This window comes from Epinephelus moara, chromosome 8 (assembly GCF_006386435.1).
Source record: "Epinephelus moara isolate mb chromosome 8, YSFRI_EMoa_1.0, whole genome shotgun sequence".
Lineage (NCBI taxonomy): Eukaryota > Metazoa > Chordata > Actinopteri > Perciformes > Serranidae > Epinephelus > Epinephelus moara.
The window spans coordinates 10,429,911-10,444,671 of NC_065513.1; the positions used below are offsets into that span (position 1 = coordinate 10,429,911).

Genomic DNA, 14,761 nt, shown 5'->3' on the forward strand with positions numbered 1-14,761 from the left:
AGAGAGGAGTTTTAGCGCCCTGAGAAGGCTTAAAACCTGGCTTAGAGCCACCATGTCTCAGGAACGACTGAACAGTGTTGTCGTGTGTCATGTACACAGAGACAAGGTTGATGAGCTAGATAGACCAAATCTCTGTCAGCAATTTATTGCTGGTAGTGAAACTCGCAAACACACCTTTGGCTCATTTGCCTAGTTATGATAGTTTGTGAGTGTAGTGATCAGACTCACATACTCAGTGGTCAATACTCACATGATTGTATAATGAATGGATATGAATTCATGATGTTGTTGAGTCTACTTGTTGATGATGTTGATGAAATTTGTGACAACTGGGGTTGGAAATAGATCAGCTCTGCTTCTTCCATCCCCATTTCAAACCAAGGTGGTTGTTCTGTTTGGTGTTTTTGTTTGTTGTTGGTTGGTATTTGTTTCATCTGATTGGTTTGAAATAAACTATTTGAATTGAATTGAATTGAATATTTTTCATGATTTTGTTGAGTCTACTGGTCAGATTGATGATAAAAAAGGGCAACATAGATAGGTTGTTATAAGGACTTTTTTTTTTACTATAAAACATGACTATATAAATGAATGGATATGAATTAATTGTCAAGTTGTAAAATTATTTATCCTTTATTTTATCCAGGAGTTGTCCAGATACAGATAAGAGTTATACAGATACAGGATCTCTTCTTCCAGGGAGTCCTGGAAAATGACGGATGAAAACAAACAAGGAATGATTTTATATAAATTTATGTAAATTAATCAGATTTTGTTGGGTCAGCTTGTGTTGTGTTTATTGTGTTCTTAGAACTGTGTTTTTTTTTGAGAACTGTTTACCAGCATAACTGGCATTGTAAAAACATGATCAGTTAGTTTACACAACTTGGTTAGGGCTTCATATTTTGATATTCATCCATATCAATTAATCATGCATAAAGTAGTCCCATACACTGGGAGAAAAGGAAGATGGTGAGAAGAATTGGGGATCTGGGAGGGTTGGAGGGAGGCGAAAGATAAGAACATGAGTAGACATTACATGCCCGAGACCCTTAAAATTATGATTTACTAATATAACAGTTAAGTAAGCAGTGATACGCGCTGTTGGCTGTTTAGGACAAATAAACAAGAAAGGTAAGCACAATAAATGATTCCCTGTGCAGTACTTTTTGAATGATATGACTTCTACGAAGTCGTGATTTATGGTGGCATGGTATGAGTTGCATACGGGCAAAAAAAAAAATCACTTTTGTGTCCCCCCCAATCCTGACATCGGATCTGCACCCCTGACTGAGCATGTCCTGAAGATCTTTGTCCTGCATGGAACTGCAATACATGAAGGCTTCACCCCTGCTGATGTGTCCATCATCATCGAGGGAAACTAGGTTCCAAAATTTGGGGTATAGAAGCACTGTTGGTGGGGATAACACATGTTGGAGTTCCCTTTCGAAGACCTAAAAGAAAATGCAATGCAAATTTAGTTTAAAGTGATACTATTGGAAATTTGATTGGCTGTTTTATCTGAGATGTACTGAAGCTGATATCCTTCCTACGTTCCTACGTTCTGCAAAAGATTCTATTGGAACAGGTACGTTTTAGTGGGGTATTTGAACCCTACTCGTGGGTTTCTTATAGTTTTGTGTACAAAATCATAGTACCTACAGTAAGAAAAATGTTTTGAAAGAGAAGACAGGTAAGTTAGTAGTGGGTATTTTGGTGTTTACCAGGCAAGAACACAGCCAGAGTCTGCAGCCCTCACACTCCCAATGACAGAAAGGTCAAAAAGGTGGCACTGCAGCCATTATCCAACCCTGTGGAGAGCCTGTCTGCCTGCTTCAAGCTTCTCTCCTCTGACGACTGTTAAGACACTGACACTGGAGAGCAGTCTGTGGTACCTGCTAAACCAGTGTTCGATTTTATGTCAGTCATGTTGCAACTAGTTAGTTTGAAATGAAATCTGTCAGTTTCACATCTATACACCCTGCCAGAAGCTATTCCATTGAACTTCTGTGAGGAGCCAGTGAATGTTGTCAACTGTAACCTTTAGCAGTTAATCTTTCTTTTCATTTAAACATACAGGATGAAGGAAAATGACAGCCTTAAAATCATTCGAGCTCTGGCACAACACCACTCAGAGATTCTGAAGACCTAACTCCATGAAGTGTGTCTGGTCCTCATTGAGCAGGTATCATACACACTTTCCTCTTGATATCTTTATTTCCCTCTTTTTGTTTCAATCATTTTCATTTGCCAGCATCTGTCTATGAGTGTGCACTCTGCAGTCTTGACTGATGATGTATATTCTTACGATACAGGTGAAAAACCTGCACTCTGCAGTGGCCTGTGCAGTTATGAACACCGTGGCGGAGCTGTATGATCATCTCCAGGGGGCCATGGACCCGGAGGTGGAGGGAACAGGCCGGGCTTTGCTGCTGAAACTGGCGTCATCTACAAATGACTTTATTCAGCAGCAGGCAAATCTTGCACTGGGTGCCATGGTGACAAGCTTATTGTTGTTTATGTTTTATGAATTAATTTACTGTCTACTGCTGTCTTATTCTTTGAGTAACGGCCAGAGTTACATTTCTACAACTTCAACGAGGTCACTTTTTATTCAAGATACAGCTTCATATTCATATACAATGTGTAATGTTGACATCCTGATTATCATACTGAAATTTAATGTTAGTTTATTCTGTACACAAGACATCTATCACATGTCTGTCTGTCCTGTGAGAGGAATCCCACCTCTGTTGCTCTTCCTGATGTTTCTTTAATTTTCCCTCATCTGAATCAGGAGTCTGAGGACAGAGGGTTTTGTATGCTGGACAGATTGTAAAGCCACTCGATGCAAATTTGTGATACTGGCATTTATAAATACAACTGACTTGAGTTAATAAGCCTCAGGAAAGTGGGATGGCTCTAAACTTTACATGGATGCATGTGAATGATGAAAAGAGATGTCATAAAGTTATTGATTAAAATGCAAAATCCAAAATTCTTTATACTTTATTAATCCGCGATGGAATTCAGTTTTTTCACTCTGTTGTCATATACACACAGGCCCGAAATACACACATGAAGAAACAGGACCTATACATACATTAAATGCAGAGATGTCTGAGTGAGCAGGCTGCCCATTGACAGGCACCTCGTGCAGTTTAAGGTTCAGTGCCTTGCTCAAAGACACCTCTGCAGTGCCCAGGAGGTGAACTGGCATCTCTTCAGCTACCATTTCAAACTCCATATTTGGAACTGGCGACCCTTCGGTTCCCAACCCATTCCCTATGGACTGAGCTACTGCTGTCAGTTTTCAAGTCATACCCAATTTATGTAACCTCAAGACTGTTAAATCTGATCAGTGAATCCAAACTGCAGCTGCCGCCTCCACCTACAGATGACAGACAACTGCAGCCACAGCCTCTGCCAGCAACCTGCAGCTGCCACCTCCATGTGCTGATTGTGATAGACAGCTACTGCCAAACCTCCACCTACAGCCTTTGTCAGCAAACTGCAGCTGCCGCCTCCACCTACAGATTATGACAGACAACTGTGGCTGAACCTCCACCTAAAGTCTCTGCTGGCAACCTATTTTTCCTGTTAATAGAAATGTTGTTCTTTTCTTGAGCACACGTTATTTAAACATTGCTCTTTTTGCCTTTCTTTTATATTTGATCACTGTACCAAACTTTGCACTATATTATTAGTTATTTTAACAAATGGTCTTCACTATACACTTGTCCTGTGCATCATGTCTTTTTGGTCTTGGTATGTCCACTCTACATTTGCACATCCTACACATGAAGACAGGTGAAATTCAGCCCTTTCCCACTGAGAACATGAAACTAAAATATGCATCACGCTTTAACAAGACGAAGCAAAAGGTCCTGAGAAGAACAATTCATGAGGTTCAGGGTATTAGTAACATACTTACTGTAGTCTAGTGTTGCTGCTAATAGGTCCTCCAGTCTTTGCATAGGCTGCTTATTTGTACAAAATGTGTACTAAAATTAATATTTACAATACACAGGATGTTTCAGTGCCATGTGAAATGCCAAAAAAATTGCAATAAGGTGGGCTCTCAAACCAAATCCTTTTTAGGGCCCCCAAAAGCCGAGGGCTGGCCCTGCTCCCAAAGTAAATGGAACACTCCACTCATTTAAAGTATTTTCTGTCTTCCTTAGGAGCTCCATGTTTTCAGATTTGGTTCTGCCACTTCTTCCATCCTCAGACAAATTACTAAAACTCTGCATCTTAACAAAAGTATTAACCTTTAACTCAGAATTTCTTCATTATTCAGTGCTATTTTATTTCCATTGTTAGCACAGATAACTGAGCTTCCTGTCTCTTCCACACACCTCAGATTTGCATGTTTCATTGTCCTCCTGAGCTTTTTGTACTGTCAGCTATCATGTGCTGGAGAATATTAATTCTTTTTATTAGTTTAAATGTCCTATTCCTGTTTCACACATCTTCTTTACAGTTATCATCCCTCCATGGTTCTGCCTTCTTCTCTATTTTGCTTTTACTCTTTGAGCTAGATCTCACTGCAGCTGTTCTAATACTGTCTCTTATTTTATTAGAAAGAGTTTCAATGGTAATATATTAATCTAATTTAACTGTTCATCACTGTCCAACTTCTCACAGTTAGCTTTCCCAAATCACCATTTTGTATATTTCAGTCACTGATGTATGAATGTTTACTTTACATAGGACTGCATAATAGTCACTGCCTACAGTTCCCTCTTGGTATACTGCCTGTTTTCGTGCATCATACATGGTCTTCTTTGTCCTTATATTTAGTAGTTTGTTCAGTTCTATTCTCTCACAAGAGTTATAATCATTCACAACCACTAATCCCTCCCAACCCACACTTCCACCACCACCTACTCCAGTTTGTTCCCTAGACCCAGTAGCCTACACTATTAGCAGTCCCAACCAAAGAGACTTCCACAGTTGCAGCACCCTGTTCACACTCTCTCTCCACACTTTCCATATCCACATTCACCACCCCTGCATCATTTCTTTGCTTTGCATAGTTTAGCTACATAACCAAATTCCTGCCACTTAAAACTCACATTACCTCATAACAAATCCTCCACTTCTCGTATCTTCTCCCTCTCACCACCTCCTCTTCCCTCTTGCCATCCATGGATTCATTATTCTCGCACATGGGAGAAGTTTGCCCAGAGGTCTTTTCATCAGAAATCTATTCATTTTCACCCAAACCATATTTTTCCCCCCCAAACCTTAACCAAGAAATCCCTTCCTGGTAGAGAGCCTTCCAGGCAAACATCTCTCAACAGCATTAAACTCCTAGTGCTTCCATTTGCCTGCCCATATTTGTAAAATTAAGTCCACTTTTGAGTACAATGCAATGTTTTTAAATTTATTTTTAATAATTAATGTTGTAGATTTAGTTATGTACAGAATCCCATCTCCGTTGTTAACATAATGGGCATTTGAGAAGCTTTGGGGCCCAATAAGTGACTGAAAATCTCGATTTCTATTGTAAAATAAACACTCAGTCCATTTGTAAAAATAAATAAATAATAATAATAATTTTAAAAACATTACAGAGCTGAAACAAACGGTTTCAAAAACATGTACCCTACCACCTCGTATCCACTGTTTTAGAATAGAGAGATTTAACCATTTCCCATCTTAGTTTAATAAAACGTGCATTTTTAATTAAAAAAAAAAAATCCAATTTGCCTCTTTACGCAACGATGACGACTTCCCCTCCGTACCCGGTCCGAGCCAAGACAGTTGGCTTTTGCAATTTGCAGAGATCCCAACATGTGCCACTTGAGGGCGCTCTTATCCCTTAATCCACAGCAGTAGTACAGCGACGTATCACTGATTATTTTCCACTCTCAGTTGTAGCCGCACTGTGAACCCTACACATAATGCATGACTCAGTGGGGCCAAATGAATGAGCTTTTAAAACAAATATTTTTTTTTAAGTAACAATTCAATTCTTACAAGAGCTTCACGTCGCCCCTGCTTCTTTTTATGTCAGTGTTGGCGATAGAGGACTGGGTCTGACATGGGTAAAGTCATTTTAGTAACTTAAGTTTCACTTAAATAGATGCATACTGGTGTACAATAACCAGGCCGAATTTGAGAATGGAAGTCGTCTCTTCGTAAAAGCAATTATGTCTTGTTGGTTCATGTGTGTACGCTTGTAAGTGAGCAAAGCAACATTAAATTGCAAGATTTTAAATGAAGTTTGGTGTTGCTCTTTCTGCAAAGAGAACACGCTGCCTATAAGACCAGAGCTACCTGCAATAGCAGCCTCCAAAACATTAAACAGTCAGTCCTCATAAACTCTGAGACATCTTGGTATTAGATTGATTTAAGAAACAAAATTTGCAAGAAAAAAAAATATTACGCGCGTGCATTTTAATATCATTCATGCGTAAAGAAATTAGTGCAGGGTGACTAATGCTTTCCGACGAAATGTGAGCTAATCAACATTATTGCTCCCGATCATTTTCCTCAGAAGACACGGGCAGGGTTTGCACACAGGCTCCACCTTTTCAAGCGGTTCAGTGACCTCACCAGTGGGCTGGATTGTAAGGGTGGGATTTCCAGGCTTCCAGAGAGCTCCGTGTATTCCTGCCTCTCTATCTTAGGATCTATGCGGCTTCAACGACAGCAAAGACGGACCGCTTGCACCTTTAGTAGCTCCAGATCGGCCCACACATTGCACACTGGACCTTTTTTCTACATGCGACTCCAATCGGAATAAATAATTGAGGAATGTGGAAATTACAGAATGCCCAACAGCGCTGGAAAGAGATTTAAACCCACCAAATACATCCCAGTGTCCACTGCTGCCACACTCCTTGTGGGATCGACCACTTTATTTTTCGTTTTCACGTAAGTTTGCATCGCTTCTTGTTCTCATTCGCTGCATGCTGGGGTTTTCCTTCCCGGTGTGCCCTCAGATTACACAGACAGGAGTGGATTTGCAGCTCCAAGTTTGCATGGGTGGATTCAGTCACTTAGGTAGAAGAAGTGATTTTGTGGGAGTATGTGTATCCCAACGGGGAATCTCGCAGCGGGTCTGAAATGGGTTTGCAAAAAAAAAAAAAAAAAAAAAAAANCAAGGGTTTTGAAAAAAAAAAAAAAAAAAAAAAAAGCAGCCTTACACACTGTCTTCCTGTGCAGCCTCGGAGAGACCGTTCAGCCGTGATACCTGCAAGGCAAACTTCCAATAAGCCATGCAAGTTTAACAGCGCTATAATCGCACAGGAGACCACAGGCCGCAGATTCTCACTTTCCATTGAAGAAATGCCGCAGGCAGTTGTTGATACAATTAAAATGGTTGCATTAGGAGCAGGAGGTTGGGTTTGATTCATGCTCACTCAGTTGGGATAGTCACAGTGTCACACAACCTCTCAAGCAGCATTATAATCAGTCTAAGCCTGCAGCTCCATAAGTGGAGTCCTGCAGGAGTGCACAGCTCGGTTTCATTGCATCTACCGCCATGTCTCACCTCATGTGTGCACAGTAATTCAGGGTTTCCTTTGGAGGAGATGAAGATTATGGGCAACCAAGGCCAACAGGTCCTGACTCTCTCTAAAGCAGACATTAATTCACTTTGATTTTCTGTGTTGTGACAATCAGGTGACAGTGGTTCATCCACACCAGCTGCAATCAGGATGATTACATACAGTTTTCACGCAGCCTATCAGACAGCATCACTGTCCTGGACCTCTCCATCTGATGCATGAGGACGTTGATTGCCATGAATCTAATATAAAGCTGTCGCTGTAGGAAGGGAGATAACAGCGGAGTGAGTGATGTGTCTGGTCTGAATCATCGTTCCTACATACATTCTAATCCACTGCTAACCCCCAGGTGGATGGATTATCAGTGGAATTACTAGCTCAATCTCACATGTGCAAGGAACCCTGAGGGGGATTGAAAATCATTTTGGGAACCTCCGACCTGGACTGAGGACTGTAGGGATACATCATCCAACCTTTAGCCTCTGCAGAGTCATTGTGTCTGCCAAATATAAAACTGCTGAATGTGATTCCTAGCCCTCCAAGGGTGGAGGGTTTAGTGTTTTAAAGAAGTATGTCTGTGGATGTGTAGAAGATGTGTCACCGTACTTGCATAATCAGTACTTTCTATCATTTATAACATACTTTTACGTAGCAAATCTCCAATTAATAGCTGGAGTCTAAAGCTGTGTGTGTTTGTACCATTATATCAATTATTGCTAGATGCAAAAGCATGATACAGAATGTGTTCTTCACTTGTATGAGCAAGAAAATGCAGGAAGACATACAAAATGCTTAAGCTGCACCCTGAGTGGTTTTGCACTCTGAGTCTCAGCTCAACAACCGAGACTGAAGGAAACATATGGTGTTTGTGGGTCGCATCGGTAGGCTGTATTGTAGCTTTAAAAATCCCAGCACTCCTCGGTGTAGTGTCTCAGACTTTGCATAAACAAATGGCCTGATTTACAAGTCTTGGTGTGGAATGAATGTGTTATGATTTAATAAGAGATCTGCATTTCAGCCCAAATGGCAAAATTTAGAGTTTATTACTTGTTCTTTTTCTGGGGTACACGTCAATCTACATTTTAAGGTTGATCCCCCAAGCAGATGGTTCAAGGGTGAGGATTAAGACTTTACCCGGTTGCTCCTTCATTCCCCAGTAAAAGGTCTGGAGGATTGAGTCTCGTATAATGGAACCCCCTGGGGAGGAGTGCACGTCCAAACTAGGCCATGCCTCCTCATTCTCAAACACACATAGAGTCCATTATGTTGAACGCAACCAAGCCTTGTCTGTGGCTGAAGTGCACATTTACACTACGAGCCACAGAGCAGTGGTATTCCTTCATCTACATTTTCCTAATCTGAATAACATGCAACAAGTTAAAAAGTGGGAACATTTTACTTTTCGTCGCCAACTTTGTCTGGCAGCCACACACGATGAACTTCAGAATTATATTATACGCAGCAGAGTGTCAGGGACACAAATCTTTTTTTTATTCCTAAGCTGCAGTGTGTTAAAAGTCTCAGTGTTGCCAGCAGGCCACTTGGTGTCATATGGGCAATGGAGGATGAGACTTTGGGCCAGCATTGGCTCTCTCACACACACACACACACACACACACACACATATACACACACACACACACACTGTCCATGATGTGTTACTGTGTTTGGCTTACTGACGCCTGACAGTTTGTGTTTCCCACAGAGACTGAATTAGAACACATTAGTACAGAATTATTTATATCTCCACAGCAGGACCACAACTCATCGCAAAAATACTGATGATAAATTAAGCTTTTAGTCATGGTTTAGCCATCATAATATTATCCTAGTCTTATCTGGGTCTGTGACAAGTTCCTCTTGTACAGTAGCTTAAGCCTCTCACTGTGCCTTAATTTGCTCTGTATAGCTGCACTGGTGGAGCTTTCGTATACCTTTTAGTAATTCGTCAGGATGGCTTCATCACTGCCCTTCACAGTATGCCAAAACCTGTCCAGGAAACAGAACTGCCAGGCTGGCCATTATCATTTATTGCTAAGCCTAATAGCTCATATTTCAGAGTACGTATGGATAGATGTGTGGAAACTATCAATTGATCATCTGGACAAGACCTCTGTTCAGCAGTATTTGCTGTATGGAGGTGAATTATGAGAGAGGTGGTCAGTGGTGGAGCCACAATCACCAGAGCAGGGCTGCACATGAGAGCAGGCCTGTCAGGAATCTAATCTTCAGCTTCCACATCTGTTTCCTCCTTTTCACTGTATATCCATTGAGTCTGACTTCATTCAGATCCTACCCAGTACATTGTTTTGCATTTGTGCCCCACTCAGAGGTTCTTGTAGAGATTATTTAAAGGTATTTCCGATTTTAGTTGAGAGATTGCAGAGTTGTCGGAATATAGGAAAGAGGGGGATGATACATTGTTAAAACAAGTGCTCCTAAATTTAACCTTCTAGGATCTACATCTTGGTATATGGCACCCTAAAAGGTTCAGTATAGAAACATTTTACAGGGCTAATTATAGAGAACCTCTGCTTTACTATGAAATATATGGGAAACTGGTGATTGGAGCTAAGTGGTAACAGAGGCTGCCTCATTTACACAGTACAGGAACATGTTGTTTTCTCTTTAGTCTTGTAGTCGGCTATTCTCAAAGTCAGCTTTGAGGGAAAGATCACTGCTGGTACTGTTTGTAGCAGTGCAGAGAACTGCTCAAAAAAGCGGCAAATTAAGATTGTTTTCTTTGTGACATCAACACGCCAACATGCCAAAGAGCTGCTCGGCGACTGGCTGTATGGCTGACAAGCTCATAATAAGCCCAGGCTTGGCCAGTATAAAACGCTTTACTCATACGTGTACTTTAATCATTTTCTAAGGCTAGTGGCGCAAAGGTAGTGGTATCATGAGACAGCCTAAGGCATGATTCAGGGCCAATCAAGGTGATTTTTCTCTCATGTCTTCCTGTAGAGCACCAGAAAGGGCTTCAGAATAATCAAATGCCATGGTGGCCTCAATATTCTCCAATCAAAATGTGATTAAATGCTGTGAAATGAACCAGAAAGGATGAAAAATCCAAGCTCAATCAAATTTTTCTAGTGTACAGACCACAGAATACACAGCACCTTTCCCCCAAACAAAGATGGTGGCCATCTTGTGATGTCATGTTGACTTTGGTAATAGAGTATCATTCTGACTATGGACCGTTTCATTGCTATTCTGTTGCTAGGGCAACAACTTTGGTCCCTGTTTACTTCCTGTCAGCTTCTGCATTAACATACATTCAAATAGGAAATACAAAGGGACCCATTTAGAATGTTTATGTTGTCCAGTTTGAAACGGTCTGAAATTAGGATACAATAACACTGACACAAAGAAAAGGCGTGAAGGATAAGATGGAGATTTAACTAAACATTTAAAAATTCTAAGCCTCCAACTAATAGCCTAGCTATGTAACTACTAGGGCTGCAGTGGGATACCGTGAAACCGTATACTGTGGTATGAAAATTGATGGTTATCATAGCATGTACATTTGCTTATCTACAATACTAAAAAAAAGGACGGAGAATCTCACTTGCGAGTGTGCATCTCCTTTCCTCCTAGACTGCCTGTCAGATTTATTCCATATACTTCCATTAAGAAATGGTTTAAGTTTCAATTTTATAAAACATTTGTTCAACCAAAAAAAAAACCCTTGATATTCTTTCCTTTAAGTATCATAATGACTGATGATAATTGTAATAATAATTCTGTAATACCGTATATCGTGACACATTGATATTTTTTGAGACAGTTATTGCACCCTGAAAATTTATGTTGCAACCCTATTACTCTATTTTTTGTTGTTTTTGTTTTGTTTTTACAAAACATTAATAGGTTACAATTTTATTAGTTGTACATTTTTAAGAAGCCTTAGTTGAAAACTCCTCATATTAAGCTAAGTTAACTGTAGTAAAACAAGGGATACAGACAGCATCCTTCCTTACTGGCGTACAGCTAACGTTAGCTAGCATGAATGCTAGCTAAATTACTTTCTTGAAATAAAATGTGTTACAACATGCACTTATTAGCTAGCTAACAGTTTAGTTCATGGACATATCTTATGCTGAAATGCTCATGCTGAAGAAACAGAGATGGTTAAAGTGCAAGAGAATTGTATAAATGAATTAGAGTGGAAAACTCGGGTTAGTGAAAAGAGGGTCACTACAGACTGCCTATAGGCACAGCACTGCAGCTCTCCTCACTAGTGTCTGTTAAGTCTTTGTATGAATCTAATATGAAAGCTTTTTAGGCAAATATTTCTTTGATGAAGGGGTTTAACCCTGGGTTCCTTATCAAGCCATTTTATGAGAGAGCTTTGAGAGTGTGTAAGGATTCTAATTGAAATGCTTAAAAGTGAGCTCACCAGGATTAGTCCCTGTATTTGTATGGGTCTATTTTTCTTATGTATCTAACTTGTTTTACATTCACCATATGTCCATGGGCGTTGGTGATGTCACACTCTCCATGTTCACTAGTCTCCTCTTCACTCTGCTGTATGTAGGCTAACATGGAGGTTTTCCGTGTCTTATTAATTGAAGGTCTAAAAGCATAATTGAATGTTGGTTCATTGATCCTAATCCGCGTCCTGCGTGTGATTATGTATGCGGAGCTGCTGCCGTCTTTTGGTCAAGGGTTCGGTAAACAAGCGTGTAACCATTAATGCTTCACTGCTTGGTATTAGTGTCCATTAGAGCCTGTTTGCCTTCCTCCTGTGTGGCGTTAGTGGCTCAGAAGCGGCCCGTGTTTGACTCTAGTTAAATGAATTGTTGGTTTAACCAGTGCTGTTTATGCTCGGTGTGGGAGCCAGGCCATCTTGGCTGCCTGTTTTAAATATTGCTCATATGACACTGAGGACTGATTTGGGTCTAGTTTGTTTATTTAAATGTGCGATTGAGGATATATTGCCAGGTTTGAGATGCGGCAAGGGCAGAGCATTTCTCAGAAGGAGGAAATTACCAGTTGACATGTTATGAATATGCCCTTGTAGCTCTTTCAGTGTCTTTGCTCATAAACAAGCATCTATCAAAGCTAGAAACCGGAGAGTCTCAGCCTCCCTGATGTGATAATCATGTACAGCATACTGAGAAAAGACTTTGACATGCTTGCACAACTTTAACCTCCAAGTAAGCTTTACAAAAATATTCCATGACTCCCATGAGAGCAGGAAATTTCAGCCCTTAAGGTGAGCTCATCAGTATTCGTCTTCAACTCCCACTCATCTTTCCATCAGAAACATTCGCTTAAATATTAGTATTCTGTCCTCACACACTGTCACAGCATTAAGTTTCAGCTCCTCAGCTGAGTTGGATAAGAAACTCTCCTGTCCTCATGTCACACAGAGGATAAAACTTTGATTATCCTGACGAGGCCAGAACTAGCCAATAGACGTGCAAGCTCACCAGGGCCAAAATATTCCCTCGGCCTATTCATAAAATCCATGTGGCGCAGACTTCTGGTTTTTCAAGAATGTTTTTGACTGGGGATAAAACTAGCAGCAGGTCAGTGTGGTGTGGCTAGCTTTGTCAGATTAGATAACGATGTAATTTCCTCTGAAGGTCCTCATCCATCAGCACCTTGGAGTGAGGGTCTGGAGATTGACAATTCCAGTGCAGGGTTGTGTCACTTCTGCTCTCAGAAGGTACTTAAGGTGACAGGCAATAATGAATAAAGACGGGTTTTAGTCCTTGAGCTAATGCTGGAGATAAGGCCAGAGCTATAAACCGACCTTTTTGTTACATTATAGGCTTATTGCTTTTGACAGCATATTTTTAGCCTGTGTGCTGATTTATGGTAAATTTTTGTTCTTATTGTGGTTTCTGGTTTACCACAAGGCACGTTTCCAACCTGTAAGATCATTACAGATTGTAGTCCAATCCCTCGATCCTGCAGCTTCGCAGCCTTAAAGGATAATTCCAGTTTATTTCAATCTGGCTCATTTCCCTTAAACGTGGATATTGTGGCTATATGTTGTGCTAACTTTTCACTCTCCACTTACTTGTAGAGATTTGGGAAAGTACAGTTTTTTTAAAAATATGAATCATGTGAATCGCTTGTCTCTGAGTCTGAATGAACATAACGAGGAGAGAAGCCATCGAGGCTAATTCCACAGGGATCTACATCTGGGTCAAGTTGCACATACAACTGTGAGGCTTTGGATAGCTTCCCATTTAGCATGTGTTCGTGCTAGAGAAATAGTAGATAATTAGCCCCATTCAGCCACAATAGCCACATTTATGGAAAATACACCCGGTTGAAATAGACCAGAAATTTACATTAAAGCTGATACAGCAGCTACAAAGCAAAGTGATTGGCTTCATTCATTGTGAGGTATACCTAAACAGTTGGCTCCTGTGTTATGTCCCACCCCCTGATGCCCTGATTTCATCAATACACAAGCAAAATTCCTTTGAAGCCCTGTTTCTTTGAGACCATCATGTGACACCAATCTGAGATACTTTCTATTTAAATTCAACATCACTGGGTTTATTTCCATTTGTAATGTAGAATACTACTACTCTGAATCTGAATTATAGTTGTTATGCATATACCACTGAAAGAGAGCAGTGGGTTCCAAGTGGTGTCCGGGAGCCTCAGGGGTCCCCTAGAGAATTCCAGCGAGTCCCTTAATGAGAAACGGTTCAGTGACATAGAATTTATTTGATCTTGAGTTGATCTTGATTTATCTCAGTTAGTTTACCGTATGTTGGCTATATTGCTCTTCTGTTATAGCTCAAATGACTACTGTACTTAATTACAGCATTTTAGAGCAACTAGATGCAGACTTGTCTAGTTTTTAGCCTTTAGTGGTGGAGGCAGTTTTCAAATGTTTAAGCATCCTTATGGGCAACTTTAACATTTAAAAACAAAATAAGTCATGTTGCTGCTGTGCTAGTTAAACAAACATTCTCTGCAATACCATAAATGTTTACTGGATTGAGAAAGTCACGCTCACGCATCCCATTTGTAGGCAAAACAAAAGGCGATTTTGGAATTATTATCTCATAAATGTCAGTGGGAGTGTTGTTACCAGCCTGGTCTCATAGACATAGATGTGGTTAAAATGAACTCTTTACCAAGCATTATGTGGTGGTGGGCATGAAATGTGCATGCTGGCAACATGAAAATAATGCCATTGCTAGGTCAATGAGGGTCTTTTGTCATGGTGGACACACAAATCAAGTATAAAGAGCGAGAAAATCCGC

The 14,761-nt window shown here is 40.4% G+C and overlaps 1 protein-coding gene across 1 annotated transcript in view; it reads left to right on the forward strand.

The window, feature by feature from the left end:
- The first annotated feature begins 6,584 nt into the window (after positions 1 to 6,584).
- The window catches only part of zdhhc8b (zinc finger DHHC-type palmitoyltransferase 8b), an 82,626-nt gene continuing 74,449 nt past the window's right edge, over positions 6,585 to 14,761 (forward strand). Inside the window, exon 1 of the mRNA XM_050052038.1 lies at positions 6,585 to 6,885. Within this exon, the coding sequence (XP_049907995.1) occupies positions 6,782 to 6,885 (104 nt within the window). The 5' untranslated portion in view covers positions 6,585 to 6,781. The remainder of the gene's footprint in view (positions 6,886 to 14,761) is intronic.